The following is a 17,020-nucleotide window of genomic DNA, read 5'->3' as shown; positions in this document are numbered from 1 at the left end:
ACATTTTCATAAAACCGTTATTACTCTATTTCTGATGCAAAACAGAGTAAGATAAAGTTTAAGAAAATTAAGAAAGCTGTGTCATCAAGTAATGTGGGTCACAGTGCCATTGATCCATCATTAATGTGTTAGAGCATCATACTGCAAGGCAGACTATTTATGATAATGATATCACTGAACTTTAATGTTTTGAGCATCATGTCATCTCTGCTCTAAAACAATACTCACATTTTTTCCTTTCGGTGAGTAGCAACTGATGGAAACATTTTCACCAAGCTGGGTTGTTAGTAATCCTGGGAAATAAAAATGAAATTGCAGTTCTGCCAAATTTTTAAGTCCATAAGTCTAGTGTTACTCAAAATAGAGAACATTTTTTATCCTGCATTGGCACAAAATTTGAATTATTATAATAACCAATGTTTTCCACACACCTTCAACATTAATAGAAAAATTTCTCCTGTATAACTCCACTTCATTGAGAGCAACTTGACAGATGTACAATCCAGAATGCTTGAGAGTAGCATTAGGGACAGTGAGCAGGTAAGAGTTATTGGAGACGTCCAACTTGTATCCATCCTGCTCAGCAAAGTTAATGCTGCCTTGTGTCAAAAGTGTAGTCCCTGGATACCGCCACCAGCTAACCTGGAAGGCAATCAGGCAGGTTCTTGTTGCATTCAGGAATAAAACCATGATGGCCAGTCAGGGCGTCACTGGTTAAAATGGAAAAAACATATTCAAGAAATCTGTATCTCCAATGCCCTTTCCCTCCAAAGGATTTTATTTTATTTTTTTGTTTTTGTTTACAATGTCTTTCAATAATTTAAAAAGTTGCTCATTCAATGTATTACAGTAAGACCTCAGGTATCTGCATTAGTTCAGGCCAAGAACCTTGTGTATATATAAAATATCCAGATAGTTTCAAAGGAATTTATATACCAAAACCCTCCCAGACATATTGAAAAAGTCACACACCAACCTATGCTTTCCTTACAGCCAAACTGGATCTCGTGACTTTATGGCACTGTAGCATGTTCAGCTATGGTTACACTAGCCACTCATATCCCTGTACTGGAGCCCCGACCAGCCTTACCCACCCAGGGGAAGTAGTCACAAGGCAGTAATAACCATCCACTCAGTTAAGGCAGATCCTGTTTCTAACAAAACAACAAGAAACAGCTGTTTATAAGATCAAGGGAGTGTGTAATATAGCCGTCACTGTGCTTTTTTACTGAATGAAGAGTAAAGGTAAAGTTAGATGCATTTGCTATGGCTGCATGATCTGCAGTGCTCATCTCTGTCACACCAGCATGACCCAAGTATACAGAGGTGCGGTAGGATGGACAGTCACTGGCTCCCTGCTTGCTCTGCACCACCCAGTGCTCTCCTGCATAAATCTCTCACACTATCTGTATATTATGCAGATTTTTTACATTTCACTCTTAATACAGATGATTTCCCTTTCCCTAACTTAACTACACCTCATGAGGATACAGTGACTGGTTTGCAACAAGTTGCTCTGCGGATAATGTTGAGTTGCGGGGAATGTAATGCAGATACCTGAAGTTTTACTGTATTGAAAAATATGCTTTTTAGAAACAACCCTGTCTTGTAGTGAAAGTTCTCTGCTTGTTGCTCTTCCCTCTGGATCCTGAGCAGTAAGGTCACTGGCCAAAACTTACCAGAGAGGAGGTCACATTGCTAGCCACGGAGCAGTCTAGTGTGGCAGGATGGCTCAGAGGAGGCTGCACTTCAGTTCTTGAGGACACAAAATACTTCAAGGGATCTGCAACTGTTGGAAATTTAAGTGAAACTGATACCTTAATAAAGAAAATATGAATTATTTGTAGTACATCTTATAAAGTCCTGGATGGAGATACCATAATGAGGAAAGTTAAAAAAAAAAGTGAAATGGCTTACCTGCACCAAAAGTTGGTGGTGTGTAAGGTTACCAGTTCCTGACACTGTCTAGTACTAAAGAAATCAAGCCCACACACAATACAAATATACAAAATTGTAAGGCAACAAAACAAACATAAATGCCATTAATGTGTGTAACAATTATGATGACAAATAATGCAGCTAAATAGGTCCTGATAAATGTTTCTGAATAATATACTGTCTCCATGACCAACCTTCAGACTCTTCTAAAACCAAGTATTTTGGGTAGATGATCAATGTTGTACTGCCCAGCGTAACATTGTTGATGGAGCAGCTGTAAGTGGTGTCCAGAAAACTTGACGTGATCATCAGGCCCATCACACCGTCGTGGATGTACGGGACAATGTTGGGATCCTGGATTTCTGATTCATTGCCTGAGGTAATTTTCAGCTCCAGGTCTGCATCAAACCACGACATCTGCAGAAAAGTGGCTTTGAAGATCACAGGTTCATTGTAGCATTAAATGTTTACAGAAGTTTTACTCATATTCACTGCTGTGAGGTGCACAGCTGCCAGTGCCCACTATGTTTTGGTGCAAATTGGATAATATAATTATTATTCACCCCATTATTTACCTCACCCCACTAAATGCATGGAAAATGTAAAGTACATGTTTATAGCATCAACCACAAGCTGCATTTTACGAACAAGAGAGTAAGAAATTAAATATTTTGTTCGTGATATGAAAGTGAATGTGTTCCAAGGCTTACCTCCAGGTCATCCTCAAGGGTCTGGACACAGGGCAGGAAGGCAGGTTGGTATTCCACTACCACAACTTGCTGCAGCATCATGCTGGCATAATCTGTGAAGAAGAAAAGTTAGCTCTAGCCGCAGCAATGGAGTGGTAGCTTTGTACATTGCATGGTGTGCTTTAAGCATCAACAAGTTGCCCACCCCTGAGGAAGGTGAGAGTGGTGCTGGCATTCAGTGGAGCCTCTGTGGCAAAGTTTGAAGCTTCACAGAAGTATTCTGCATTTTTGTCTGAAGCATCAACTTTGATGTGTAGCTCAGCCCTGGTGAAGCCTTCATACACGAGTTTTTCTGATGGCAGCTCCTTCCTGGACCCATCCACAACCCTGTACCATCTCAAGGTTGGGGGAGGAACTCCTCCTCTACAAGAGCAGGTAAGTGTGACGGCATCCCCGAGCAACACTTGTCTGCTGGCCTCGTCGCCCTCAATAATGGGTGCTTCAGGAGCTGCAAAATAACAAAGATTTAATTTTTTCACTCTATCCAGTACTATAGATAAGAACAATATTTGACAACTAAGCAATATTTGAACTATATCATTCTAAGCTAAAAAGAAGCACAAAACCTTTCGATTCTCCAAATATTTGGTAAAGTGTGTTGGCCTCGCTGGCTGCCAGGTCTCTGCACACCTCCGTCTCTGCCCGGCCCATGGTGAACAGGTGGTCCTGGTTCATGGCCTCCTCAAATGTGAAGCACTGATAACCTCCTTCATCGTGTGCAACTTTTCCCATGAGGTAGTGAGTGGAGCCTTCACTCCATATTGCCACACACTGAACAAGAGTAGCTGTGTCACAAATCAAAGGGTGAATATAAATATCATCTCGGGTAATTTCATTCAACACAACTGAAAATTGAGAAAAGGCAGAGGACACCATCTGGTAAGTATAGTTAATGAAGTTTCATGGAATCATCTGAGCGTAAAGGAGTGAACAATGTGTCTAGCTGTAGAGTATTGCTAGAGATTGTACCAGAGATTAATTTTGCCAAAAAATCATGATGTTTACATCTTCATAATATTGTCACAAATCCAAAACTAATAAAAAAAGCACCAAACAAACATCCCATGCAAGGACTATGAATTTCACTTCCCTCCTCCCACAATACAGCTCCACTTGGAAGCTTCCATCAACCCTGGCGTGTGGCACTGACGAGAGAGCTTACATCATACTCACATGCAAAGCCTGAGTCTCTCGGAGAATGGCATTGGTTATACAGGAAGTGGAGTTGCGTGCCATTGGAGAGCAGCTGAGAATGAGTTTCTTCACAGGTATCGTGAGGCTGCTCATACACGAAGGACCGGGAGCCAGGGAAGGGACAAGTAATCCCTACGTCCTTCCTGATCAATGCCTCGCGGGGCTGCTCTTCCACCATGCTACACAGAGAGTTCAGGTCCTCATTCCTTTCACATGGAGCTGCCAGAAAGAATAAACCATGATAAAACATTGCCTAAAACATAAAGCAACTAAAATTTCAGTAGTGGAATGTATAAAATGTAGAAAATTTTGATGTCTAAAACACTTTCTTGCAAGTACCATGAAATATCCTCACATAAGTAATGACAATGTATCCATGTAAGTTTTACAGAGATGCTTAACTAACACACAGTGAATTGGCAACTCACATTTCTTAAAATGAAGGAGGTTGAAGTGAGTCTCTTTGATCATGTAGCACATGTTACAAGTAGGGCTGTGGGATGGAAAGTTACAAAGAGATTACACTAAATATATAGAAAAAAAGTCTGATAATCCATAACTAACAGTGGGTATATACATGCAGAATATATTGATTCATTTAGCTTTCTGCGAATATAATTACATCTCAATAACAAAGCCCTCCATCACAGAGAAGCACAACATTACCCTCTCATGAAGTACTTGTCTCCCAGTGCCATGTCACACACAATCTCCCCAAAGATGCCGCCCCCAATAGGGATGTCACCGTCCTTCGTCCACCACTCACCACTCCAGTGCACTGGTAGCGCACACTTCTCTGATGGGGTAAAAGGTAAATTTCTTGTTATATACAGCATGATTTTACTACATCTTCCTCACTTCTCCTGATTCCTGATGGCATTACAGTTATCAAATCTGTCTCTAAATCTGAACCCATTTTCTGAAAATAACACTTTGGAGAACACAGCATATTGCCCTTACTCATCCTTCTTCTGACTTTGCTATGCCCATTGTTTTCTATGCCCTATCTTGCTCCTCAGAAGGCTTATGGATGAAGTTCAATTATGGCACTGTAAATCACTTACCAAACTTTGGAGACTCCTCTACAGTCAAGGAGAGGTTGTGAGAGACTCCCTGCCCTCCTCCTTTACGGTTCCTCAGCAAGCAATGGTATGTTCCTGCATCACTGGGCTGGGCATTAGCAATGATCAAGTCATACTTTGAGGTGTTCCCTGGTCTGAGTGTGGCAATGTCCAATGTGTATCTGTCGTGCCCCATGGCCAAGAAATCATCACGAGAAACCACCTCTGTTCCACCACTGACTTCTCGAACCCATGTTATCATCTGTTGGCACAAGGTGTTTTTAGACATTGATCCTCATAATGTGACTTCAAACACAAGAACTTAACATACCTCATAATTACATTAACTTTGAATATAAAGAAATGAATGAGTTGTAGTCCATCATCATAACTTGAATAAAGAAGAAAGGAGGGTTAGGAAAAAGCACTAAATAAATGGAAGTCATTCCAGGATCATTAATCCCTTGCACCCCAGGGCACCTTTATGTACATCCTGTTTTACCAGGAAAATATCCTTTACTGAATTTCCATAAAAAAGTGCCTTGAAACCAACATGGCATTTCTTACTAAGAGGCTGGTGCAGACATGAATTGTGCATGGCAATGTAAATAATACAAGCAAAGAAACTGAGTAAAAACTCAGGTGCATGAAGCACTCTGGACTTGCCAATACATAAGTCAGTTGAATTCTACATTTTTCAACAATACTTAGTAAATCAGAGCAGTTATTCTTAGTACGCTCGGGATCAATTGAGGCAGAAAACCAGACACTAAACTCACACAGTTAAACTCAGAGTAAAAATTACGACTTAGGAACTTACATATTTTTTGGAAGGGTCCTCCTGAAAGTGGAAGATAACCACCATTAATATTTCTGAGGCAACAGAGTTAAAGTAAAGGGAAAAATGCTTCAGGTGGCTTCACAGCCATGACCAAACCAATGTTTTGCAAAGGAAAAAAATTAGAACTTATGGATGCCAGTAGTAGTGTTGCACTATAAATACTGAGGGTTCCTTCCTTCCCTTGAGTGACATCAATATAGTATAACAATCCTCAGTCTCCTACTGTAGGGCCAACATGGCAAGCAAATACTGCCTTTCATCTCAAAGAATGAGTAACTTTGCCCAGATGCACATATATTCCTGGAGATATAATGAGTATTGATGCCATATCCCTTCTTTCCTTGTTCTATCATGTATTATTCCTACTTTATCAATGCATTCAACTCAAGATTAACTAACCAAACTTGTTTTCTTAATGCAATCACTGCAGTTGGCAGGGGAACACTTATATTTCTAGGACCTTTTTCCTAGACAATTGTACACCACTGACTTATTAGACACACTCACAGAGCCAAGCAGCACAGATGCTCTGCAGGGGAGGACGACCACCTCGGAGGACTGCACTATTATGTCTTTTACTCCATTCCCTGTCACTGAGAGCGGTGACTCTGAAAAAATTGGTGTACAACTGCTCAGCATTTAATAATGGAAGTAATCTTAAAAGCTAGTGAGAAAATTTCAATTACAGCATTGTACTACATGTAAACTTTTATCTTAACTCTTGCTACTGCAAAGACATGCAAAAACTGTTTAAATATGTTAATCTTATCAAGTTACAGCTCTCCCTGGGGCAGCTGACCCAAGTCTGCATATTGATTTACAATGAAGTTTATTGTTCTCAGCTTCTCCATAATTCACTGTATCCATGTGAATAGTATAAATATCCATGGTCCATTCATGTTTTGTTTCCCCATGAAAGGAGAGGAAGTTGGATAGCCCAGGTCTTTCAAGTAGGTATAGGTCTCGCTGCCAAAGAAAGTGTGATTTGAAGTGACATGAAAAAACTGAAGTGCACAAAGAAACTGATCTAAATGGGAGCAAGGCCCAAGACATGGATAAAGACTTCAAAACCCCTTAAGCCAGGGGTTCCTTCTGGCACGATGCTAGCACCCACCCACCTCCCATCTCAGTGGCCTAGGTTCAAGTTCTGAAAGGGATATTTGCAAAAAGATTTTATTCTCCTGATTAGATCAATCGCTCATGTGTTTCAAGTGGAAACCTCCCTACAACAACAGTATGACTTTTCAGTATTCTTCAACATCCCTGCAAAAACCTCCTGTGACCTCTGGCATTCTCCAATGCACTCACCTGCAGCTTGAAGAGTTTCAAGTTAGAAGGTATCTCATAGCTCTACAGGGTCCTTTGAGGGTGCCGAGCACACTGAACTGTTATGAGACTTACTGTTACAAGCCAGTAAATACTCATTGCAAGAAATACTACAAACAATGAAATTAAAAACTTTTGAAAACTTGACTCACCCCCAATGAGTTCAGAAATCTTGTATGTCAAGGCAAAGCTTTCACCTATATCACCACATAATGGGGCGTTGTTGTGGCCCATGAGGTAAGCATACTCCCCACCCTGTTCATGAGTGTAGGTGAAGCAGCGGTACTTCTGCTCCAGGTACATGGATGAGTTAGTGAGTAGCCTGGTGATGAGGTAGTGAGTGGTGTCATCAGACCAGTCAGCCACACACTCAAACTCTTCAGCTGTTGTGGGGGAATGGTTGTTCCATCAATGTTTATGGCCATTAGTATGTAAATTTTTTGTTATTAACATTCAATGAATATGTGACAACTGAAGAAAGTCTGGGGAAAATAAAATGTAAATACAGAGTAACTGATTATCTAGAGGGCCACAAATGTAAGTGAATAAGAAATAAGAATAAGAAATAATACAAGGAAATTCTGACTTGACAACAGCTGCATGTAAGCAAGGAGAGAAAAGTGGAGCACAACAAGGCCTAATAAAAAGAAAGCTTACCCACTGGCCTGGATGGATCCCTTAACACCCAGCATGTTGGGTACTGGAACTTGAGGAGAGAAGCTGTGCTGGAGGATATGAGTGATGGGTCATCTGTGCAGGCCTGCTGCTGAAGCTCTAACAAGTATTTGCGTGGCCCAGTGAAGGGGCAGCCCACGGCCTTAGTGTCTATCCGAACAAGATTTATGAAGTCATTTTTTTCAGTTGAGGAGCACAGCGAATCTACTTCCAGCTTCTTCTTGCATTTAGCTGAAATAATATATAAATGAGACCAATAAACTTAATGTCTATGACTAAAGCTATGTTTAATAATCATTCTCAAATTGAAAAATTTATTGTCATCCAATAGGAAGCTCTAGAAACAGAAATAGCAAAGGAATTTTGTGCAAGCTCAAATTTCTTTTTGTCATATTATCAATTCTTAGAAAGGCGAGTCTTGCTACCTCCACCATGACCATCACGCCGCTGAGAATCCCTGCCTGCTGGGAGGTGGAGGGTTCCTAATATCAAGTCTTTTTTCTGGGGTCATTTGATTTCATGTCAACTTCATGTTTTTTTGCGGCCTCCATTTGCTAGGTAATTATTTCTGAGGCTGTTTCCCAGGCAATATTAAGGTAAATGTATATTTTTCATGTTAGAATATTTTGGGGTTTTATGGTTTGGAATGGAAGCAGTTTACAGGTAACTTTTGGTTTTCCATATGCTCTTGTCAAATAATTATCAGGGCTCAGTGAGAGGCAGGTGGTGGGTGGAGGAGTGAGGGGGGTCCAGAGGGCTAGTAGCAGCAAGTGGAGCTAGGCAGGGAGGTGTGCAAGCAGTCAAACAACATCTTGACAAAGTACTTTTTGGATTTTAGTTGATTTAGGGAAAAATACATTTTGTTTTTCATCCATTATTTGACAATTTCTCAGACTGGGATATTTTTTTCTCTGTGGTACTCTTCACCCAAGGAGTACGAGTCAGGGTTGTGAAAGCCATCAAAGCAATTATCTCCATTTCCATAAGAAAAAAAGAGCTAGTATTTGAATAAAAATATAGAACTTACAGATTTTGTACTGGAGCAGATTCTGGTGTCTCTGGGAGAAGTAAACACAGCGGTAGCACTGTCTTCGGCTGAAACAACATTATCACGTTAGACGCTTTGATAGCAATAATCCTACTTTCTGCAATAAGGGCAGAGGAAGCCCTGTGTACCTGCCTTCACTGGCATGGATTAGGATATCATCCACAGCCACCATTATTAATATTTTGAAACTCTTACTTGTGTTGTATGATAAAGTTCCCTCCTGATTTCAGCAAACAGGATGATCGCTTAAACTCTTGAAATGCGATGTCTGACACCTGCCGGTACTTGGTGTCGTACCACTGGCCCAGCCAGTCGGAGGGAAACTCGCAGCTCCCTGGCGAGGAGACATACAATGCAGATCAGATCACAAGAATCATGGAGAGGGTTTGTTGGTTTTATAATTCAGAATAATAAGAAATGGGTAAGTGGTTTTGTGACACTCAAAGGTTGTGTGGATAAAGTGGAAATGGAATTCAGTTCATTAAACATGAACTAGTATTGTCAAATAAAAGAATGTTTGTCTATCTTTATTTAGCCTCATATTTTCACATCAGCTCAAATTTTTGCATTTTTCTCTTGATATGGATACTAGCAGGAAGGGAGCATATTAGTAATATAACATACCTCATATGATTTACAGATTAAAACTATTAGGAAGGAAAAGAAAACAATCACTCTAAAAATGAGAAGTTTAAACAACACAAAATGTCCTTGCCTGGGGCTTCCACACTGAGATGGTAGGTTTTGGAGTCCTCATAATCCACGGCAAGCCTCCTCGTGGAGGAACAAACGTACTTCCCAGAGTCTGCTGCCTCCACCCTCTTCAAGGTCAAGTCATATGTGGTCATTCCTGTGTCCTTGTCCACAGCATAGTTCACAGTCATGCGATCAGCCTCAAGGTGGACAATTTCATTGTTATCAACAATGATTTCTGGCACACGGTGAACCATTCGATTCCAGGATATGTACTGAGGAAAGTGAAACATCATTTAAATAACACAATAATATTACTAATTGGTCAAGTTTATATTTACTTATGAATTTAATATTAATGAATCATAGAAACATTTAATTAAAGCAAATTACACTTACATGCTGCCGCTGAGACAGAGGCTCATTCTGAAAAGAAAATAATAGTTTGAAAGCAATATTTCTGACAATTCCTGGCTTAAAGGTATGTCACATAAGGAAAGTGAGATGCTCATCAGCTCAAATAAATCTTCTCCATGAAGTCTATTTGTACAATTTACTACGCAAGGGAGATTGTTGCATATGACAACCTATAAAGCACTTTATTACTCTAAATGAGTCTTTGAAAATTGCCTTGCTTCTCATATAGTCAAGGTCTGGCTCAAGGGAGGCATTACAGAGAAAGGTAAAGTTGGACGCATACACTTGGTGCCTGCCCTCCCTGCCCCACTGGCCCTGGAGCCTGTGGTGGGTCAAGAGCCCATTTCTCATTACTATTTTCAAATCAGCCACCAAGCAAGTGTTGAGTTTTTAACAGGAAATAGTGAGACTTAACAAGAGCCTAAATACATAAGAAACTTCAAACTGACCTGAGGGCTTCAAATGCCAGGCAAAAACATGTTTTTTGTAATATTTTTTCAAGAAAAGGCTTGCCAACGCAGGCGAGTCTTACATGCTCACGTGCCTTACATGCCGTCAAATACAGCATCATACTGCTCTAGGTCCGCTGCTCCTAATTTTGAAATATTGTCAACATAATAGAGGAACCAAATATGTGCCACACATTCAGTGGTCTGAATATGTGTTGTAAAGAAGCAATATTTAATCTTTGATCTATAATATAAAACCACCATTAAATCACCCACCGTAATTCTTTTTAGTTTACTCGATGGCTCATTACATTGTTTGGAGAGGTTAAGATGATGCCCTTGGTGCATTGTCATTGTCTGAATTGTCTCAATAAAAGTTCTATGGAAGGCTTTATATACTTTTTCTAGCAAACTATTGTAACGATGCAATGCAACTCACAAAGTCTATCACTGCTGGCACAGAGCAGTGGAAGGTGACGTCATCTCCTGGAAGTGCTGCAAGCTGTTCTGGAATGTCTACAGAAAGAAGATATAGAAGCATTAAAAAGCTTATAAAAACATTCATGACTGATAAAGTTAGGTCTCTCAATATTATTCCCTAATGTAAATCATATATTTGGCTCTATACAATCTTTTGATATTAAAAAATAAAAACAGCTTCTATGATCTTGAAACCTCTTTAAACATGCTGAAAAGTTCATACAGAGGTAAGGAAATACAACCTTCTCACCTTTTGTGGGTAGAGTATCTGGCAAGTTTGTAGTGGATATCTGAGGCAATTCTGCAAACAGTTAAGTTGAAATTATTATGAAGCAAATATCTTATATTAAAAATCATGCATTAGAATACTCAGTCTGTGTTCATATATGTTTTGTGCTCTGCACCATATCTAATGACTGTTAACCCTGCAACACAGGGCCACTCAGCCATAAACTACCTTCACAGCATTTCACAAGGTAGTATACTCAGTGAGTAACCAGAGAGTGAGAATGATTAACAAGCTAAAGTGATTGAAGACATGCTAGCCAATATGACATAAAAATACTGATAGGTAAAAAATGTAGAAAGATAAAGGAAAAGAAAGAGGAAGCAATAAAGAGAGGAGAGTTTAAATGATGGAAGAGAAAGAACAGGAATAAAAGGATATAGTTTTAGAAGTACATAGAAAATGTGAAAAGAATGAGAAAAAAAGGTAGAACATTTAAATGTCAAGAAAAAGGAAGTGGAGCAGAACTGAAAAGGAACAAGTCACTGGTCCCCATTCCTACCAGTGTGTCGCTGAGGCACCACAACAGAGACGGTGAGAGAGGAATAGGCTGGAGGTTCAGTGGAGGCGGCACACTGGTACGTCCCTTCATCCATTTCCTTTACCTGTGAGGCATCAACCAGCCAGGGGAGAGAAATTCCAGGTTATTATAAGTTTGTCAACCAGCCTGATGATCAAGCTCTGAGTCAGTCACAAAAATGAAGGTAACTAATAAGAAAGTCTAATTTATACTAGTATGAAAAGTTTGTCTACTGTGGACAATAATTAATCATTCAAAAGACTCAAATTCTACAGATAAAAAATGTCATACACTAATCTGCCAGATTCAACAAACATATCATGACAACATTTTCATTAGTTCCTAAAGCTTTACACTTACATCACTAATCCTCAGATAGATTAGCTTTGAGCCATCACTAGCCACGTCAGGCAATATTTCCACTCTTGGGTCCTCCACCAGTGTTATGTTCCCAACATAGAGGTACGAGGTGCTATGTATAAGCACGATGTCCTGTTGAAAAAGGTTCATCAACTCAAAACAGACTCAACTGATTCTTTTAAGGCCTTTCTTGGGTACACTGAACTAAACTGCACGAGGGAGAAGAGATAATATAATTTATGGATTTCTAGTGTTCATAGTACAAGTAAATATGTGTGATGAAGTGTATATAAATTTACACGAATATAGACACATGGATTGACACTGCATTTCAAAAGAAGACTACATATAAAGTCTGTACATAATTCAAACATTGACATTTCCAAAGATAAAAAAGGTGGTGTAAGGATATAGATTCCAGAGACATGAATTGGAGAAAAATGTTAAAAAATTAAGTTCTGTTCATCTACAACGCCTTCTGCTGGAGGAGCACTCACCTGCTGCACCACAGGACTAACAAGGCAGGTGAGCAGCAACTCCCCGCCCTCGAGCACACTCTCCGGGCCAGTCAGCTCCACAATGCGACCTGATGGAAGGGTTGGCTGCAGCAACTCAAACTCATCTATGGTCACAGGTGTCGGCAGCAAAGTGTGGCTCTCTAGTAACAATAAAGGAAGGATGAAATGGAACTGTTAATTTTATATTACCTACTTGTATTTGCCTAATTGTGATACACAGAAAATAAGCAATGCTTGTGGAAATTAATCTCTGAGTATTTGTCAAATTTGGCATTTGACTGAAGAACCTCTTTTTTTTCAAGCTGTTCCGCTGCTCTTACATCTTTTAGGAAAACTGCATTCCTTGATAGCTTTCAAGCAGTTGTTATTTTCCAACTTTTTATTCATGTGTAGTTGCTCTGTTCTCTCTTCTTTCCTTATAATGTATGTATGTGTTTGTAAGTACTTATCTAGTTGTGATATGCAAGAAATAGTCTAGGGTCATTGGGTCCCTCGTAAAAATAGTTTATAATCACAATCATCTGCATCAAGTAAATGGTCTCACTGACCTTTGACTGCAATGTCTATGCTTCTAAAGATGTCTGTGGTGAGGAAACATTCCATGACACCCGAGTCTGTGGCAGCAGCATTGGCAACTGTCAGGACGTGTGACACAGCATTCGTGTGTCCTGCCCCTGGGCCGGGTCTCTGCTGCTGCACCGAGTAGCGTGAGCCTGGCTGGAGGTCCACGGCCTCACTGTTGTGGAAGAACAGCACCTGCAGCATCCATTCGGCAGTGTCAGGAAATGCACAAGACAACCTGGTTCTTTATAATCCTATGCATCTACTATAACAGTATAAAAATTCATCATGTGTGAGCCTTCAGAATAGTTGTTAAATGTATGGATGCTGGTACTGTGATATGGATATTGGGCCTTGGATGAAAACAAATATATAAATGGATCAGAAAAAAGGTCAGGAGGGCAGTACCTCTCTGTTCCAGTTGGAGAAAGTGCAGGTTACATTGAAGTCTTGCCCAATCACCGCTGGGGACACCACCATGGACTCCACCAAAGGCTGAGGGGCTCAAAGAAAAGAGAAATATGCAACAACTTTTACCAAGGGAGAGTAAAGTTAAGAGAATAAATAAGAGTAAGTCAAAATTCTATTCTACTACCATAGCCTATTCTTCTTGCACTCCTCTGAATTCACATGAGTACTCTTAAAGAGCTTTTGATATGTCTCTCAAAACCCTCCTCTAATTTTGCCAAAAGAACTGCATCATCTAACTGTATGTATTGGTGTTGAGTATACCAACTGCTAGCCATGTTCCAAAACCTCCAATATGTCCAGATGATGTCAAAACAGAACCTGCAATATTTACTTATGCTTATCAGCACTAACATAACAAATGATGCAAGATGGATTGTGTGTAAAACAAATAATCAGTGATCTAGCCTTATCAACTCTTATTCCTCAATCAACTCAATATCTCAACCAGTTTAAATAAGCATAACTTTGAAGTGTTCTCTAGAAGCTAAGTTTCTTGTGCTTGGCCTACATCTATTCTGGATGCCTCATTGTATCCAAAAAACTCCCAACTCATTTTAATCTAAATTGCATATTTTATTAATTTCTCTATTCTTTATACAAATTCCTTCCTGTAAACTACTTTCACTATTGTCGTAGAATTTCCCTGCTCCACAGCCTTCACAGTGTTCTTAAGGCCTTTTACTTACTTCCCAGCCTGAGATGAGTGGTGGTGAGGATCTCCCGGTCATGCGAGGCGGCGCGACACACGTACTGCCCCTCGTCCGTGGTGGTGAAGCGAGGGATGAACAACAGTGCACTCAGCAGGTCAAACTGATGACATCAACACAAACTCATTAACTCAACACAACACTACTTGCTCATTATATTGAACACATTAAGAATATTCCTACAGGATGGAAACTCAAAACAGTTCTTACCACTATGGGCTCCTGGATGCCTTGCCGGTACCAGGCCACCATGGTGTCCGGCGGGCCAGACACGGAACAGTTGAGGCGCAAGTCATTACCTTCCTCTTGAAACACTACCTCGGGGGGAGCATTTACAAACTTGGGTGGCTCTGAAATAAAAGGGGAATACTTGAAACATATGATCTTCTTTCTATACTCAATAACTTATCAATTATTGCTCTAGTTAATAGTGATACAAATGTCTACACAAGCATGTATAATTAAGTTGAAGGAGAGGACTGTGTCATGTGTTTTGACTCTCCCTTATCCCTGCATCCTCCTGCCAAGGTTTTGATTTGATTATCATTTCCTTCACCAAACATGCAGACAAAAACCTTTCAAACTTCAGTCTGACTCTGAAACCAATGACCGAGACATTTCTAAAGTACTGCTCTTATAAACTTCACAACTTGCATGACATATATACACATCAGCCCTACAACTCTTCCTTTGTAGCTGTTCTTATGTTGCTACAAAAATAAAAGCCATCTAGTTCTTCCACTTTCCTCAAACAGGCCTCAACTATTTATCCGATGGCATAAACAAGACTTGCTAATCCTGGTCTTCCTGAAATTCCCTATTCAATGAACCATTATTACTTGTCATCAATTTGATCATAGCAAGAACAGTCCTATAATAGATCATTATTTGGCTATCAAAGCTTAACCTCATTATTTTTTTGCACTAACTGCATTTCTCTTTGAAAATTACTCTTAAAAAATTCATCGGTGCATGTATTACACTGTCACCGTCATTAGTAGTAGGATCAGCCATGCTTCCAATTAGCAGAATTTGAAGCGGGTGCTTATGAAGGAATAAAAATTAACTGTAAGAGGAGAAAATTTACTAAATTTGAGAAATAACCAGTTACACATCACTCATTATCACCTCAACGCAACTTCCCAAATGATAAATACCATAAATTTCCAGGTGGAAGGTGTCTTTGTTGAGAGAAATCCCACTTGGGTGGAAAACTTCACAAGACCAAAGTCCCTCAAAGTCCTTGCTTAGAGAATAGAAGCCAAGGGTGAAGACTGTGTGAGGCTCGTCCCCCTCCTTGCCCTCACTCACTGCAACATTCACCAGTTGGCTTGAGGTTGACATCTTGGTGCGGTTTTCAATTGAAACTTGAGGCGAACTTTCATGCGAGAACACAACTGTCTGGTGGAAGAAAATGGACTGTTGTATCTTGCCGCATAGGCAGAGGTGTGGCATCATCACAAAAAATAACTAAATAGAAAAAATATCAGAGGCAGGTAATGACAGTACACTCTTGTTACCCAGAGTGCTGACAGGCAAGGGACTGAATGTTAAGAGGGAGTGCTAGAACAGGGGAAATGGGAGACTTCTGAGAGGGGTGCTCCACAGAGAAACAAGTCTGTGATAGGGGATCAGGGAAACAAGCCCTTGTTTGGGGATTCTACAGCAGCAACAGCTACACCTCAGCTCCTCACCACCATGTCTGGGCTGACTCCCTTTATCTTGCAGTTCATGGGTGTGGGCGTGTCCCTCCAGTTGCGTTGCCTCTCGTTCTGTAGCTCCAGGGTCACTTCAGGGATATCTGTTGCACACACACAAACACAGTGACAGTAATCATGTATTCCACCATAATATGCCATGGTATTAAGGTTTATTACTTTAATAATAGTTCCAACTTGCTATAACATACTAGTAACACCTATAAACTGTCTCAACAAATAGATAACAGCCAACACTTTCTACACTACTGACATGTACCAGGAACCAAGAACAAGTTATTCAGCCTTATGGCACAGCACACTTCTAGTCCCTGATCTTTGAAGCTGTACGGATAAATATGCGACGATCTTGATGCAGCCGAGCAAAGGAACAAACAGGTAAAGATGCACCCACCCCAAACATTGACGTTGAATGAGGCGGAGGCAGAGGGGCCGGTGTAGCACTCATACCGGCCATTGTGAAGGACGGAGGCACTTGGCACCGTGAGAATGTGTGTAAAGATACGTCTCGGCGGTGTGTCCTCACCCTCGACGCCCTCAACCATGGAGTACTGCCAACCCTCCTCCTCAAGCTCTACCACCTTGTTGTTGAAGACGAATGTTACCTGTTGGAGGCCAGTTGGAATGATTATCCTTTATCCTTTTTGCTGAATGAATGTTAATAATACCCTAAATCTACCCCTGTCCAGCTTGGCAATTGGGAGTTACTGATAAAAAGAATATTAGAATCCTATCACCTCATTAATACCTATATTTAGAAGAATCACCGCTGTAAAGACGAGGAACAGTTTTGCTGGTTATGACAGTCTATAGTATTACCTTCCTCGTGGTCTATTATGTTTACTTGACCTGAATAATTTGTAGATATTATGGTCTCTCTCCTGACAATAGGTATAATTTCAACTAACAATTTCCATTACTAGATCCTTCACAATACTAATTATGAGAAGTGTGTTTATAAGATTTCCGAGCCTTTTTTTTATTTATCTTTTTGCCCTTTACCACCTC

At 40.2% G+C, this 17,020-nt stretch overlaps 1 protein-coding gene across 2 annotated transcripts in view; it reads right to left on the bottom strand.

The window, feature by feature from the left end:
- Positions 1-17,020, bottom strand: part of LOC127008705 (uncharacterized) — a 35,398-nt gene that overhangs the window by 6,779 nt on the left and 11,599 nt on the right. The window contains exons 16-46 of one of the 2 annotated variants that reach the window (XM_050881043.1): positions 16,407-16,617; positions 15,989-16,095; positions 15,452-15,695; positions 14,505-14,644; positions 14,274-14,397; positions 13,525-13,619; positions 13,104-13,311; positions 12,535-12,695; positions 12,038-12,169; positions 11,660-11,762; positions 11,122-11,172; positions 10,831-10,907; positions 9,925-9,951; positions 9,548-9,800; positions 9,028-9,166; positions 8,812-8,879; positions 7,767-8,015; positions 7,262-7,492; positions 6,291-6,391; positions 5,763-5,783; positions 4,946-5,204; positions 4,548-4,677; positions 4,310-4,374; positions 3,861-4,100; positions 3,254-3,472; positions 2,833-3,135; positions 2,649-2,740; positions 2,133-2,355; positions 1,680-1,789; positions 432-642; positions 229-293 (exon numbers count right to left, since the gene is read on the bottom strand). In XM_050881043.1, coding sequence (XP_050737000.1) covers positions 229-293; positions 432-642; positions 1,680-1,789; positions 2,133-2,355; positions 2,649-2,740; positions 2,833-3,135; positions 3,254-3,472; positions 3,861-4,100; positions 4,310-4,374; positions 4,548-4,677; positions 4,946-5,204; positions 5,763-5,783; positions 6,291-6,391; positions 7,262-7,492; positions 7,767-8,015; positions 8,812-8,879; positions 9,028-9,166; positions 9,548-9,800; positions 9,925-9,951; positions 10,831-10,907; positions 11,122-11,172; positions 11,660-11,762; positions 12,038-12,169; positions 12,535-12,695; positions 13,104-13,311; positions 13,525-13,619; positions 14,274-14,397; positions 14,505-14,644; positions 15,452-15,695; positions 15,989-16,095; positions 16,407-16,617 — 4,659 coding nt within the window. The remainder of the gene's footprint in view (positions 1-228; positions 294-431; positions 643-1,679; positions 1,790-2,132; positions 2,356-2,648; positions 2,741-2,832; positions 3,136-3,253; positions 3,473-3,860; positions 4,101-4,309; positions 4,375-4,547; positions 4,678-4,945; positions 5,205-5,762; positions 5,784-6,290; positions 6,392-7,261; positions 7,493-7,766; positions 8,016-8,811; positions 8,880-9,027; positions 9,167-9,547; positions 9,801-9,924; positions 9,952-10,830; positions 10,908-11,121; positions 11,173-11,659; positions 11,763-12,037; positions 12,170-12,534; positions 12,696-13,103; positions 13,312-13,524; positions 13,620-14,273; positions 14,398-14,504; positions 14,645-15,451; positions 15,696-15,988; positions 16,096-16,406; positions 16,618-17,020) is intronic. The other variant, XM_050881044.1, reaches the window with a different exon arrangement.

The sequence above is a fragment of the Eriocheir sinensis genome, chromosome 38 (assembly GCF_024679095.1).
Source record: "Eriocheir sinensis breed Jianghai 21 chromosome 38, ASM2467909v1, whole genome shotgun sequence".
Classification (NCBI taxonomy): domain Eukaryota; kingdom Metazoa; phylum Arthropoda; class Malacostraca; order Decapoda; family Varunidae; genus Eriocheir; species Eriocheir sinensis.
Note: the sequence above shows the minus strand (reverse complement) of the source record. Positions and strands in the feature narration are given on the sequence as shown.